The following is a 14854-nucleotide window of genomic DNA, read 5'->3' on the forward strand; positions in this document are numbered from 1 at the left end:
AGGCCATGAATTAGCACAACATCGGGGGTTCACTTGATTATTTTGAAGATATTCAAGATGGTTTTGCAAATTCATAATCTTTCGGATGTTACAGGCGGCATTTTATCTCTCACTTTTAACCAAATTTGTCTCCATTTAAGGTTTCAGGGGATCATTATTATTCCTGGAAAGTCCTTTAGACGTCTACAAATTTTTTTGGAAATAAGACCACCCCGGTAAAACCAGTCACAAAATATCGTTAAATACTAGCTAATTTATAACGCATGAATTTTCGTTTAGAACCATTATAAAAAATTTAAGAGGAAATTTTCCTTTTGAAAATGATACATGGTGCCTTGTGTTCTTTTTTGATAGCAGCAATACAAAATAGAACAATTATTATTTAAACTATTTTTTTTCAATTCATCTACTTGTAATTAAATGAGTAAGTTGAGTCTACCTTGAAAACATATTGGATATTTCTTATACAAGTAATAAAATGTCTCATATTATTTGACTTTAAAATGCAAGTTAGAAAAGTCTTGGTCATTAAGTTACAATGAATTCAAAACTAAAATATAACGAATTGTTTGGTAGGAAGAGCTTTAAGTTTAGTGAAAAAAATAGGAGGTTTATTAACTTTTGATTCAATTTATCCACTGTCTTTTTTTATCTTTTTCTAGGTTCCTGGCAATTTTTGAAGTTTAATTTTCTAGGAAACATATTAAAAAAGGACCTAAAATGTTACAAAAAATCTATAAAAAAATATTCTGTAAAAAGTGTTAATAGTAGAAAGCTTTCTTATTTAAGGAATGTTATCGATCCAAGTGCTTATATACTTGCCTACAAACATTACTTTCTAGCGCCGAATGAATGAGCAGTTCAAGATTAATCATCTTAAAACGATTGAAGTTTAGATGGTCGATTATTCTAAGAGTCTTAGAAAAAGATATTTCCATCCTAGCTAGAATCCAATCAAGAATTCCAATTAGATTGAAACATCTTTTTAGATATCTTTTCAATAATTCAAAAGTTTTTACACTAAAACTAATTAGTTCAGTTTTAATATCGATAACAATTCCTGATGTTATTTGTAACATTCTAGTATTTAAAAAATTTAAATCTGTGACACATTTTCTTAAAAGAAGATTGTTATCATTTAACTCAAAAACATTAATTGAATTGAAGACTCGAATTTCTAGGTTGATTAATTGGAATTCATTATTCTTTTGTATATTAATATTGATTTTTTTAAGGAAACATAAAAATTCAAATGACAAGAAAAGAAATTTCATTTTATCAATTTTACTTGATAAAAATAGATCAATAATTAATAGAATACCGATAATGTTTATCATATTTAATACTTATTCAATCTATAAAGGTATTAAGTCGATATTTTTAAAAAAATATGAAAAAAATAATGGGTCGCCAAAGAGAAAACGTAAGTTATATTATGGCAACAAAACAGCTATGGAGATGATTTTAGATTCTCAGTTTTTTTCAAATATTAAACCTAGTATTAATTGGAGCCTCTGGTTGAAATTTATAATTAACAACTATAATAATGATGATTTTATAATGGGCAATAATAAAATGCAAGGACAGGGAAATTTTGACAATAGTGCTGAGTCTGAAAGTAGAAATAAGAATAAAAATACATTTTTTCATGATAGATTCTTATTACATGTTGAAAAATTAATTATTATGTATTTTTCATTGACTTTTCTCCAAAATCATCAACTTTTACACTCAAAGATCAATTTGAACTTGATCAGAATATTAATTACTCAATTAGTGACTGATAATCTGACTCAAAAAAATTTAAATAAATTGATTGGATCAATATTTTTAATGTCTAATATGCTGTAAAATTATAACTATATATTTATCTATTAGCAGTTGGTTTGAAGCTATCAAAACTTCAATATACTTATCTAATAAAAATTAAAACAATTTATCAAAACTTTAGATGTAAGATTTAATAAATAGATGTTTTTTTATTTAAAAAAAAACACAAGAATGATTGAATTTAGAAAATATTAAAAAATACTTATACAAAATTGTGAAGTGTTGTGTGAATGGACTAATAATAGTCAATATATGGTAAACAAACAAAAGATGGAGAAGGGATTTTTTGATGATATATTATAGTGATATTTTTCCCTCTTTTATTTTTTAACATACGTATCCAATCTTATTATTATTTAAAAAAGGTGTCTGTATTTTTGTGTAAATAACTATGCACCTGGTGCATTAGCATTGCCTTTTAATTTCAAAAGAATTTCCTTGAACTTGGATCTATCTCTACCACCAACAATATCAGCATCGTCAACGTTGATTAATTGTAACGCACGATCCCAGGTTGTTGTGTTTTCTTGATTGAAAAATTCGTCTCTTTCTTTCAAAAACTTCTCGGCTTCTTCTCTAACTTGCTTCAATTGTTGTTCTTTCTTATTGTTATATGATTCATAAAATTCATCAACATGCTTAATGGCAGCATCTTGTAATTTTTTTTTGGTCTTCTGCATCCTTGGCGTCTCTTTCTTCAATCTCCTTAGCTCTCTTTTCTTTCCATTCTTGGATGGCTTGATTATCACCCATCATGTTAGTGGTGGTTGGTTCATTGCTGGTATAGGTTTGGTTACTAATTTCAGAATTAGCCATTAAATCATCATTTAATTCTTGTGGTTCGGTTTCATTATTTAATTCAGGGAAGTTTTCTTCAAATTCGTTGATGCCTTGAGGGTCTAATAAATTTGGTTCACCATTAGTAATTGGAGTACCTTCAGCCATTGTGTATATTTATTTATGTTACTGGTTAATTATTTTGCAATTGACTTTTTTCAGAATAACCACCTATTTGTAAAAGTGCCCGTTAATTTAGGTTAGCAGTTTCTCTTAATTGTGGTACAGATAGATCTCAATGATTAATTGGTTTAAAAATTTCCAAGGAAACTATATAAATTTTTATCAATTAAGTATGTATATATTCAATCTAAAATAAAACCTTCGATTCTTAGATCCTCTATTATTGTTTTGTCTTGCTTCCAAATTTAAAACTCAAATGTCAACTTGCTCAATTCCCCCTGCGGGCAATTTTGAATTTCCCAATGTAAAATTTCTGATCACATGTAGAATCGTACAAAGTTATTGAATTTTTAAACATTCGGAGTTTTTTTTATTTAAGAAAAAGGATATAAAAAGTATACATAAAATAAAAAATAATAAGACTTTGGAAAATGATGCTATTTATTAATGATAATTTACTGTGGTATGCCTATCTATGTATGTAGGGTAGTTATCTGGTAAATAATATATAATTTGATTTACCTATTGAACTAACACGCTAACATTATTACCGATTTCAAACATCTCATTAGATTGTAAGTCTAGTACTTTCAGTCCATTCAACGATGAATAATAACCAGAAATAATTCCAATAAAATTCAAATCAACAAAATACGATTCATTGGAATTGATGAGTGGCAATTTAAAATCATTTGATTTCAGAATTATTCCTTCTATTAAATTTGAAAATTTTTTATGGAATTGATATTGTTTGTCTAATGATAATGGCTTATTGATTGAACCATTTGCATTAATGGGTGAGGATATGCCGTTAGTTAGTTGGTTATTAGTATTATTGTTATAGTAAATAACTAGATCTAATGCAGAATTTGAAAGGTTTATGATTTGTAATCTTAAAATGAATCTCTTGCCTTTTGTCACCTTGATATTATTATTTAAAAATTTGAACTTCACGTTTAGGAATCTATTTAAATTATTATTGGAGGCGTTATTCATTGAAGAATTTTGAAGCAATGAAGTTGATGAATTTGTTATTGGCAAATTTCCAAATTTAGGGACCGAATAAATTAATGATGAGGTTTGTGATAAGGTACGGAATCTATTAGATGAAGTTGTGTTTCTTTTTAAGGTCACATCAGTTTCCCAGCATGTAGAAATCGGTATCAAAGTGTTAGGTAACGAAGCTGAAACGAATGAATAGTTTAGAGTTACACGGATTCGATGTTGAGAGTTTAATTGGTTACTCGTTGACGTGACATTGTTGGATGGTAAATTGCTTATATTAAGATTAGAATATGATAATGGAGGTTGAGACAATGGTATAGTAGAAGATGATGTAAATAAGGGTAACTTATAGCCTAAACTAAAACTATCATTTTCAGATACTTCAAATGGTAAAGATAGTGGACAAATTGGATTGATAGTGATGTGCGAAGGCGTCGATGTATTGGAGTTATCTAATAATTGGTAATCTAACTTATTAAAAATTAGTTTAAATTCTTCAGAGTTCAAGAATTCTTCATTTAATTGTAAAGCTGACTTTGAGATTTGAAAATCTAACGATGAATAAATGCACAATAACGATTTGATAGAATTATTTCTTAATCTCATACTCAATAATGAATATATTGGAAATTCAATATTTAGATAGCTTGATGTGAAATTTACAAAATCTTCATTTAAATCAGGGTTAGATATATCAGAAGGTGTTTGAGGTGGTATATGAGATAATGAAGTTGAACTGAACAGGTACTGTCTAGATCCATTATCAGTTCGAGGATTGTGTTTATGCCTGTTATCGTTCCATAAATTTACCGGTTCAAAGCTAGGTAAATAATCTTGTTCATCATCTTCATCTTTATTTTCATCTTCATCTTCATCTTCATCTTCATCATTATCATCTTCCTCTTCTTCTTCTTCAATTTCATTTTTATTATTATTTAGTTTTGATTTTTTACTATCTGTTGAATTTCTATAATTGTAATTAAACTGTATTTTAATTAAGTTATTATAACCATTATTCATCACGACACTAGATCTGAATATTAAATCTTTACAAATATTTTGTTTTAACTGGTATAGGAAGTAATTTTCATTTCCCTTTTCCTTACCAGGATTCTCCATCTTATCAAAATATGACAAATCATTTGATTCTAGAATTTTTGTATCATTTATCCAAATTTTAAAACTTTGTAAGACAAGAATACGCTCTTTTGTAATTGGCCAGTGTATAAATAACTTTAAATTCTCATCAAATAAAATAAATTGACGTAATTGGTGAGAATCTTTAATACCTTGTAAATCTTTTGCATCTATATCATCGTTTAAAGGTACAAAGCATTCCATTATAATGAGTGAATTGGTTGATTTAGCTTTCCTTTAATTAGATCACTGGCTTTTGTTTAATTTGTTCGTTTTTTTCATATTCTTCTTCAGCCTACCTACTGATTTTTTGCACATAACAAAATCTCTGCGAAATCCAAAAACAAACAAGCATATCATCAGTGCCGAAATACTGGATTCATTCCTACTGCAGTTATTCTCTGGAAGTAAATATGAAAATATCGAAAAAAATATACAGCATTTTCTAAACTTTAAGTGACTCAAATTTAAAATCATTTTACAATTTGCACTACCTGCATTTCAGAAAGCAACAGCGACAAAAAAAAATAATAATAACAATCTATTAACAAGATATACACATATATATGTAATTAAATATTTGTATAAAAAATAATGCTTATATATACAGTAGAATTTAAGATACAAATGGCCATCCAACAATGTATTATAAAGTTTTTAATAGTAGTGATATCAAATATAAATCATTCTTCCTAAAGAATCGAATCCAATCTTTCTATCTGTTTTATTATCTCTATTTGATCTACCATATCTTACACCGACATGTCCCACTTTAGCTTCTTGAAACCTCCAAAGAGATCTGTCACCTTGACGAACCTCACCATATACGACTTTATGCTTTTTTGTTGTGTTTTCTGCAGTGGGATCAACTTCACTTAATTTTTTTAAAGTTGTTTCTGCAGGCTCTAAGCCCAAGATTTCAGCAGCTTCAAGAGCACCAAAATGCTGAGATTCCGGTAATGTAACAAATCGAGATGTTAGCGCACTTGTTGGAACTGGCAATTCACTTAAATTTTCTTTGGTAATATTTTCTCTAAATATTGGGAATAAATTTTCCATTGTATTTGCCATTTTTTTAAGAGAGCCTTTTATACGTCCATGATTCTCCCAATTTTGCTCAATTTTATATAATCGATCAATGGCCTCTACCCTTGCTACCTTTAAGCCGTATTTGAGAGATACTTGTTGAGGAGATAATCCTTCGGTATGTATATCTTCATATATACGGGCTTTTAACTCTTCTGTTACTATATAATTTGTATGGCAATGAGGGTTTTGTGGAAATGGTTGAAGTTGCCTCCTAAACTCTCCAGAACTATTCTTTGAACTAGATATAGAATTCGAAGGTGCTGATGATAATTTTTTATTAACAGTATCATAAATAAGTGGTTGCTGTGTAACAGGATTGCGTAATACGATACCCCTCTCCAGATCTGGTCTAATAAAATTTGTTGTGTTGGGTGTCTTTGGAGGAGCAAAATATTTGTTGTGTACATATTCCTTCTTGTAATTACGAGGCCCTAAAAACTGAAACATAGCATGACGTAGTTGAGTACTGTGATCTTTTGGATTTTTTTGAATATTAGTTTTTCCTTGAGTTGCTGCATTGAAAGAAGAAGGCGGATAAGCAATCCTCTTTCTAGACATCTGCCTTATTTGTACCCTTACAGGAGAATTTATAGCACTAGGCATATGCTGAGACTTGAACATTATTGGTAAGTGTAAATAATATTACTCTAGTCAATTAAGTTAATCACTTTCTCTTACAAATATTTCTTTTGATCCCCTGTTTTCAAAGTTTTATGTATTAAAATTATATATATTCATATTTCAAAATATTTAAAAAAATTTAAGAAAAGGCCGTAAAAATAAAAGATTCGCGTCTTTTAATATTAATTAATAGAAAACACATAATGTTAAATAATAATAATATTTGATACATTTTATAAATACTATAAATAACACTTTAATTTGAAATTTTTGATCAGCTGTTATGAAGACTACAAAAAAGTCTTTATATAATAAATCGGCCGATGATGCATATAAATCTATGATAAAAAGGTCTCGATCTAGTCGAAACGTCAAGAAAGAATATTCTCCATCTACAAAGGATCTGGAATGTCCTACTGTTGTATCTGATTCTGGTAATGATGAAGTTAGACATGGTATATCTGTTCAGGATAGATATGAGCAACCAGAAAACTATTTCAGAGAGAGAGGGGACCAAGAATATGAAGAGGATGAAGAGGAACTTCTTTTAGATAGAGAAGACATCGACAAACAATTTCAATCTACATTCCAAAATTTAGTAAGTAGAGCCGATATAAAGAATATTTGCATACTTTTTATTTTAACCACAGTTTTTTCAATTATTCTAACATATTCAACTAAAAGTAAGCAAGATACGGCTCTGCTTTCTGATCCTACTATAACTAACCTTCAAAATGAAGTTGATAATTTGTATAATCAATTATCGCAAATTGATAGTAAATATCAACAAGAAATGAATGATAATTTAAATATGTCTATTGAAACTTTTGAATCGAAAATCAAAAATTTGATTCCTCCTGATTTTTTAAGACTAAAAACAAAACTAGATTTAATTAATCAAAAAGTAGATCATCTTTCTAATATTGTAAAGAATAATCATCATAAAGAACATAATAGTAAGGTTGATGATGGGAGCAACTCCCTTTTAATGAATTATGATACTTTATTAGAAAACTTACATCTATATTTACCAGATAACATTCCTATAATTATTAATAGAGATGAAACTTCCAAAGAAAATGCATCTATTCAAATCTTACCAGAAATGTATGAACAAATTTATAACTTATTGGTGTCAGTTTCAACGTCAGGTCCTAGCACTGAGATTTCAGGTGATGATGACAAAAAGAAGAAAACAGTAATCTCTGATTTTGATTTAAATATTGATTTAAATTCATACATTCATGAATATCTGAGCAATCAATTTCAATTTCTAAATAAACAATCATTTATTGATGAATTTACTTCTAAGTTAAATAATGATAATAATAATAATTTTGACATTAGTGAGAGGTCTGACAAAATATTACCTTTGGTAAACAACATATACAATAGAAATATACATTCATGGCAGAACGATTTAGATTTTGCTACTTTCACACAAGGGACTAAATTACTAAAAAAATTAACGTCGGCAACGTATTTAAATGGTAATGGTATATTCCCTGTTCAATTGCTATTAGATAATAAGATGGTTTCTGGCTCTACTTACTGGCAATGCCAGATGGGTCCATCAAATGGTTGTACATGGGCAATTCAATTTACTAAGCCAGTATTTCTAACTAAAATTTCATATTTGCATGGTAGATTGAGCAAAAATATACATATCATGAATTCTGCCCCCAAGAAAATTTCTGTCTACGTTTTACCTAGAACTAAAATACCGTCTAATATAAAGGAGGAAATCCCCTATTTAACTCCCCACCAACTAGACTCTCGTTACATTAAGTTGACCTCCTTTGAATATGACATTTCTGAGCCTTCTATTAGACAAGCTATGCCTATCCCTTCTTGGTTCATTAAATTACGTATTCCAATCAAAAGTGTGATTTTCCAAATCGACAATAACTACGGTGGCACCCCATATACCTCAATTCGTAGATTCATTGTTAATGGTATAATCGACGAGGATCTTGCTATTCTGAAAGATTACAAATTCCCTCTTCGGTTTAATGATATTCCAGATTATACTGTACCTAAAGAACATGATAATGTCATGGAATACTCTCGTTCCGCACCGAAGCAATATCCTGAAACCATTGTTGAATTACCTAACCCACAATTACATATTCCTAATTACCAACCACCACCCACTATAAACAGTAATCAATATATTGTTGATGTTCCTGCCTTTGGTGATGATGAACCTGCAATACCTTAACCCCACAAATTTCCGGCCCGCCGTCTCTTTTCCCAAATATGGAATTGTGATTATTTTTCCGAAGGGTACACTTTCGGCCTATACGATTTTCCGTTACTATCAGCCGACTGACTGTTTTTGGCTCCACTTTATAGGTAATCGCTAAATTTGTACTTTTAGGGCTGACCAAGTCGGAATTTCCTGGATTTTATCAGAAAAGGCTTTAATAGGATATTTCCCCTCCCCTGTTCAGATTAATTTTTAAAATTTAAGCTAGTTTTCCCTACAATTGATATAGTAATGTTTATTTGTTTGTTGATACTAATTTATCTTCATACTAACTTTTTTGCTAAGCAAAAGGAAAATGGCTTTAAATGTTAATTTTTATCAGTTAGGGTTGATTTGTTTATTTACTGGTGATAATATTTGACATACATCTCATTACAAAGAATCAGCAATATATTAAACGTAGTGAATACTTCTATTCAAATATAAGCAAAAAAAATTTGTATTTCATTTATATTGATAATTTTTCAGTATATTTGGACCCCTTTAAATGCATAACGGATATAAGAATTTGAAAGCTATAACATAATGAAGTTTTTGAATAGAGATACTAAAGATCAAGTACTATTAGAGGTCACATCCTCCAGAAGATTCGATAATAAAGGGAATATATATGCAGAGGAGAATGAAATACAATCTACCTTTAACTCTTCTCCTCAAAAGCCTAAGAACTTCAAAGAGAAGTTATCTAAAATTAACATAACCACTTGGAAAAGTAATGATACAAACGATCTGGAAAATAGTTATAGTTACCAAATAAATTCTGGAATCACTTCCAAAGGCCATAATTTAACCCATGATCAAATCGCATCGAAAGCTATTTTTGAAAAAATCCCTCCTTCTTTTTATACTTCTTTAAAGCCGCTTTTTGTTTTATTAAAGTCACAACAATCAAAGCTGTATTTTGAATGGTCACTAAATAATAATTCATATAATACTATTAGTTGGCTTATCCAAGATATTACTTCGAATTCAGATAGCCCTAAAAAAATTCAATCTATTTCTTTAAAAGGCACAGATCTAATTATATATACTGAAGGTTTTAATCCATTGAAGTATAAAATCAGGTTAATTGATGATTACCGTTGTATTGGAATTTCGAATATCGACTTTATAAACAATTCGTTGATTATTCAAAATGGAAATTTTGAGCTTCGTTGTTCAAACTTACCAATACTATTGAATTTACAAAAACTGTGCTTACTATCAATATTTGAATGTAACCAAATATTTAAATCCTTAACTGGTATGGTGATTGCTTCACTGGGCTCGACTATGTTTAATATGCATATCATTTTAGATTCAACTTTCTGTTTTCGAGATTGGTGTGAAATTTATATAGAGGGGAAGGGCTGGACAAAAGCCTGGTGTCATGTGGATAAATTACATTCAAACAAGAAAAAATCTGTGAATTATACAATTAAATTCTTTAAAGAGAAGAAACCAGACTCGGCAATTAAAAATAAAAGTGAATTATTTTGCTTCATTTCAAGTTTAAAGCCAATCAAGGATATTTTCTTCTATCCTGATTGTAAAAATAGTCATTCTTCAATAAAGGAGAATATTTCTATTCACGAATTTTTAGAGTCTGTGAGAATCATAAAATTCGTAGGTAATGTATCATTTCCAAAGAAAGGCTTCCATTCAAAAAATATCTCCCATTCCACTTCCAATGCCTCCTCTAAATCAAAAGGCCTTTTGCATAAGAGCTCTCCATCTCGTAGTAGTTCCACCAGCTCAAATACTTCTTCTACTTCAGGTGCATCTCATAACTGCATTACCAACGATTTTGAAAACTGCATTACTTCTGAAAACGGCTTGCTAATTAGGCCTATTCCCCATAACGGTGTTAACCATTTGGAAACTCTAATTTCTTTTATTATTCCAATGATGAATGTAACCTCCTTATATGGTAGGCCTGGCCACTTTAAGAATGGAAGAGAGGATATTAATTCATTGATGTTTGGTTTACCAAATCTACCTGTTGTAGATTATTTCTCACTGGAAGAAATATCCACACTATTAGAACCAAGCATTGACATAAATCAAAATCAAGATTGTATGTCACATGATACAACTTTTCAGTCAATGGACTTCTATTCAAAATATTTATCTTCTAAGATGAAGGAGCAACCAACAAGATCACAAGATTTTGAATTTACTCATCTGAAAGATCTGGGTGTAGAATATTCAAATACTTTGGAAACAAATAAGGTTGCAATGGATGTACCAAGAGTTTATTGTAGTGATTCTGCAGAAACGTTAATTTAATCAACATCATTCCACTAATTTTAAAATTATGACCATGTACTTGCATCAAATTTCAAAATATATATATTTTTTTATTTTTTATTTTTTCTTCAACGTATACACTGTTCCTATTTTATTTCGTTCAACAATTGCACACGATTTTATCGCTAATTAGTATTTATTATGCACTAATATCATTATTCTATACCCACTTTATTCCTATATAATTACATTTCATTACCTAAAGAGTTGTATATGCATCATTTTACTTATATTTTGATACTTTGTTAAATAGTTAGTGTTGTGTTATTATAGAGCATATTTTAATGAATAATAATATATAGAATTATTTAAATTTTGGTAATTCTGGTTCTAAGCCTAAAATAATAGTTCTTATCTTATCTGAACATTCAAGTTCTAAATAGTTTTCTAACATATTTCTTAATTTAGAAATTTCTTTGTTGATTGGTAGTGAATTATATGAACCACTATTTAGTAAGACTGAAAAAACTTCCTTCCAAATATCCTGTTTCCAATATCTTTTAAAAGGTGATCTTAATTTGAACGTCCCATCTTTTAATCTAATTGTGTCAATCACGGTACCGTATAGCATCATATGTATTATACTTGCTAATCCATAGTAATCAATTTCATAGCTCCAAGGCAATCCGGTTCTCATCTCATAACAGTCTTGTTGATCAGTTTTCCAATTAGCTAAAAATTTTGTTTCTTTTGGTAGAAGAGTCATGTCAAAAGATCTACCAAAATCAATCAAAAAAATACCCTTATGAGACCATCCATTTTCTCCTTTAGTATTATAGCCTCGTAAAGTGCAAGGATCAAATCGTAACATGCAATTATCGGGCTTTAAATCACCATGAATGATACCCACAGTGTGTATCTTCTCAATCACTTTTATTAATTCAATTGTGAAAAAAATGCATAATTCCTCCTCTAATGATGCTTTAGAATTTTCTCTGTATAAATTTAAGAGATCCAATAATGTGCCTTGAGTAACATAATTGAGAACAAGATAACTTTCATCTTGAAAATAGTGCAAAGAAGATGTCTTAATAATTGAATTTAATATATTTTCCTCATGTAATCTATGTTCTAGTTGTTTTAATATATAGAACTCCCAAAATGTATGAGGTTTTTCAACTTTTAAAGCTTTTAGACATCCTGAACTTGATTCCGCTAAGTATACTGTAGCAAAACCACCTTCACCTAGCTCTCCTCTAATACAATACCAGTCATTCTCCTTCTTAAATTCCACAATCGGTGATTTATTATTGTTTTTCGAAGCTTCGTGTATTTTTTTCAAAGTGGAACTTTTTTTTAAGGGATTATCATAATGAAAAAATGTTTGATAACTTTCTAAAGAGGGATTAATGTTAGCCAAAAGGCTTTTACGTAAATTAATATCTAGGGGATCTGAGATAATATTATATCCATCAGATATGTTATTCACATTATTATCTTCTAAGTCACGTATTTCTTGTAAGATTTGTTTATCTTGTAAGGATTCTGATATAACTTGATCATATCTCCCTGGCTGTTGACTAACCTTTTCCTCGGGCTGAGTTGTAAATGGTGAACTAAACACAGATTCAGACTTAGAATAATCGAGAGAATCTTTTGCTTGATTATCAGAAATATTCATTGTATGTTCCGTATGTTCTTTTATTGGTGTCATGTATTGCTTTTGCTGGGGATCTGAGGATGTTGCTGTGTTTCTCTCCCGTACTTTTTCGTTGTTTTTGGAAAGATCAAGGTCTATGTCAAAGTTTCCAATATCAGTAGCATTAATATTATTAATTGGGGCGATATTTTTATCATCTAATAGCTTTTCTGTATTCGAGTTTGAATCACTTACATCCTCCTCATTTGGTTTAACTTCTGTTAAATCTTCTAAGTTAGGCTTTGACAGCTCTTCTGTATTATTATCGTACATTGTAAATCCACGGGTGGTATCGTCCTTATTTGATTCAACAAAATCTTGGTTAAACATAGAGTATACTTCATTCACTGCTCCTTTTGAATAAAACGTCATGGTTGGAGAACCTGGGGTTCCTTCATTGTTTACCTTAGGGATATGAAAGGTTTCTGTGTTATTAGTATCCTGGTTATAATTCAGAGGTTCGTTATTATGAATTGTATCATTAAGTGGAAGTGTTGTCGTTTCAGTAACATTTTTGTAAGGTAAACTTTCTTCCTTAGACAACGAAATAGATTTCTTGACTTGTAATGCTTGTCTAGAGACAGGTATTTTGGATGGTTCTGGAGTTGGCAGTTCATCATTAAATATTTTTAGTTTCTTGGATGTTTCTGGTTTATTTATCAAATTTGTCGTTGGTTGTGTCTCTATAGAATTATTTTGAGTAATTGCTAGAATTGGAGCTACTTCATTATCCTTGAAAATGTATGAAGCTTTTCTCTTTTTGGCCTGTAAAGTGTCCATTTGATGTGTAGTCTTTACTTCTATTTTTTGAGGGTATTCATGTCTCAGCTGTTTATATATACCTCTAGAAATAGCTAATAATTCTTCAATGCAATATTCTTCATTGGATTCAGTAGGAAATAGTAGATTAAAATTACAATCTATTTTTTCTTTTTTCCTGCCTTGTATTTCTACAATTTTATAAACAGGATCAGAAGAACCAAGACTATCTCTAAATATAGATAGTTTATGTCCATCACTAGGATTTAAAACCTTGTTGAATCCTACTTCTTGCTTCAATTTACCAATATTTGATCCATTAGAGATTGATCCATCCAAAATTTTATTTTCTTTAGTTCGATGGAGTTTGGAATCGAACACATCCCATGGAGCTCGTCGTATAGTTTCATCAAATACCCCTATATTCTTTTTTGCAGAGGGTTCATCTCTAAATATTGTATATTTACCATTATTTGGCTTCGTAGTAGAATTGTAAGTGGCTTCAGAGTCTTGCAATAGGATATCATTTTTTTCTTTACCTAATACAATCGACGGAAGTTCAACATTATTCATATCTAATAGAGCATTTGAAACTGAATCTATATCGATTTTTCGATTGGTAAATTCCTGTTCTAGTAATTTGATCCTATTTTTCAAACGTTTTTGAGGTAATGAATTTTCACGTAATCCCATTTGTAAAATTTGATAAGAATCGTAATAGTACCTATTATCAAATAATAATTGAGAAAAATCTTCATAAAATAAAGTTAACTTAATTGCAATTTTTTTTCTTATCATATAAATATATATATCTCTTGATTCACTAAAAGAGTCAGAGGCAAACAACTCAATATATTCCAACCAAATTTTCAAATATCTGGGATCATTTTTATAAGGATCCATGTCTTTAAAATATACTAAGCACCTTTCCATAACTTCTAGCATTCCACTTTGTTTTAGTGTACCACCTTGAGTATAGACGTGGTTTATCCAAGTTATGTATTCAATAAAAATATTTAACGGATCATCTGAATCTTCAACTTCCTCTAGTATACGCTTTTCAAATTTAATTCTTGTGGAATTTATAGTAGATGAATCTTGGTCTAATACTGTAGCCAAAACATGAGCAGATCTACCATCCTTTAGTGGTAAGATATTTTCTTTGTTTGACTCAATTACTTCGAAATTTGTATTTTCCATTTAATTGTGATTGAAAGGCTCATACAGGGCTATAGATTTTCTAAATTATCTTTGTG

General features: G+C 29.6%; 7 protein-coding genes across 7 annotated transcripts; 3 read left to right on the forward strand and 4 right to left on the reverse strand.

Annotated features, from left to right (window-relative positions):
* Positions 1-852: 852 nt before the first annotated feature.
* On the forward strand, positions 853-1851 carry TBLA0B06560 (uncharacterized protein; the record flags this gene model as incomplete). The annotated part of the gene is made up of 1 exon (XM_004178950.1): positions 853-1851. The coding sequence occupies one exon, from the start codon at positions 853-855 to the stop codon at positions 1849-1851; it is 999 nt and encodes a 332-aa protein (XP_004178998.1).
* A 368-nt stretch (positions 1852-2219) lies between these two features.
* CLC1 (clathrin light chain CLC1) lies at positions 2220-2510 on the reverse strand (the record flags this gene model as incomplete). Its single annotated transcript, XM_004178951.1, has 1 exon — positions 2220-2510. The coding sequence occupies one exon, from the start codon at positions 2508-2510 to the stop codon at positions 2220-2222; it is 291 nt and encodes a 96-aa protein (XP_004178999.1).
* Positions 2511-3312: 802 nt separating this feature from the next.
* Positions 3313-5136, reverse strand: TRS65 (Trs65p; the record flags this gene model as incomplete). The annotated part of the gene is made up of 1 exon (XM_004178952.1): positions 3313-5136. One exon carries the CDS (start codon positions 5134-5136, stop codon positions 3313-3315), a length of 1824 nt encoding a protein of 607 aa, XP_004179000.1.
* A 468-nt stretch (positions 5137-5604) lies between these two features.
* Positions 5605-6642, reverse strand: MRPS35 (mitochondrial 37S ribosomal protein mS45; the record flags this gene model as incomplete). Its single annotated transcript, XM_004178953.1, has 1 exon — positions 5605-6642. One exon carries the CDS (start codon positions 6640-6642, stop codon positions 5605-5607), a length of 1038 nt encoding a protein of 345 aa, XP_004179001.1.
* A 283-nt stretch (positions 6643-6925) lies between these two features.
* Positions 6926-8863, forward strand: TBLA0B06600 (uncharacterized protein; the record flags this gene model as incomplete). Its single annotated transcript, XM_004178954.1, has 1 exon — positions 6926-8863. One exon carries the CDS (start codon positions 6926-6928, stop codon positions 8861-8863), a length of 1938 nt encoding a protein of 645 aa, XP_004179002.1.
* Positions 8864-9436: 573 nt separating this feature from the next.
* Positions 9437-11179, forward strand: TBLA0B06610 (uncharacterized protein; the record flags this gene model as incomplete). The annotated part of the gene is made up of 1 exon (XM_004178955.1): positions 9437-11179. One exon carries the CDS (start codon positions 9437-9439, stop codon positions 11177-11179), a length of 1743 nt encoding a protein of 580 aa, XP_004179003.1.
* A 325-nt stretch (positions 11180-11504) lies between these two features.
* TBLA0B06620 (protein kinase BUB1) lies at positions 11505-14798 on the reverse strand (the record flags this gene model as incomplete). Its single annotated transcript, XM_004178956.1, has 1 exon — positions 11505-14798. One exon carries the CDS (start codon positions 14796-14798, stop codon positions 11505-11507), a length of 3294 nt encoding a protein of 1097 aa, XP_004179004.1.
* Positions 14799-14854: the final 56 nt, after the last annotated feature.

Source organism: Henningerozyma blattae, chromosome 2, assembly GCF_000315915.1.
Source record: "Henningerozyma blattae CBS 6284 chromosome 2, complete genome".
NCBI lineage: Eukaryota > Fungi > Ascomycota > Saccharomycetes > Saccharomycetales > Saccharomycetaceae > Henningerozyma > Henningerozyma blattae.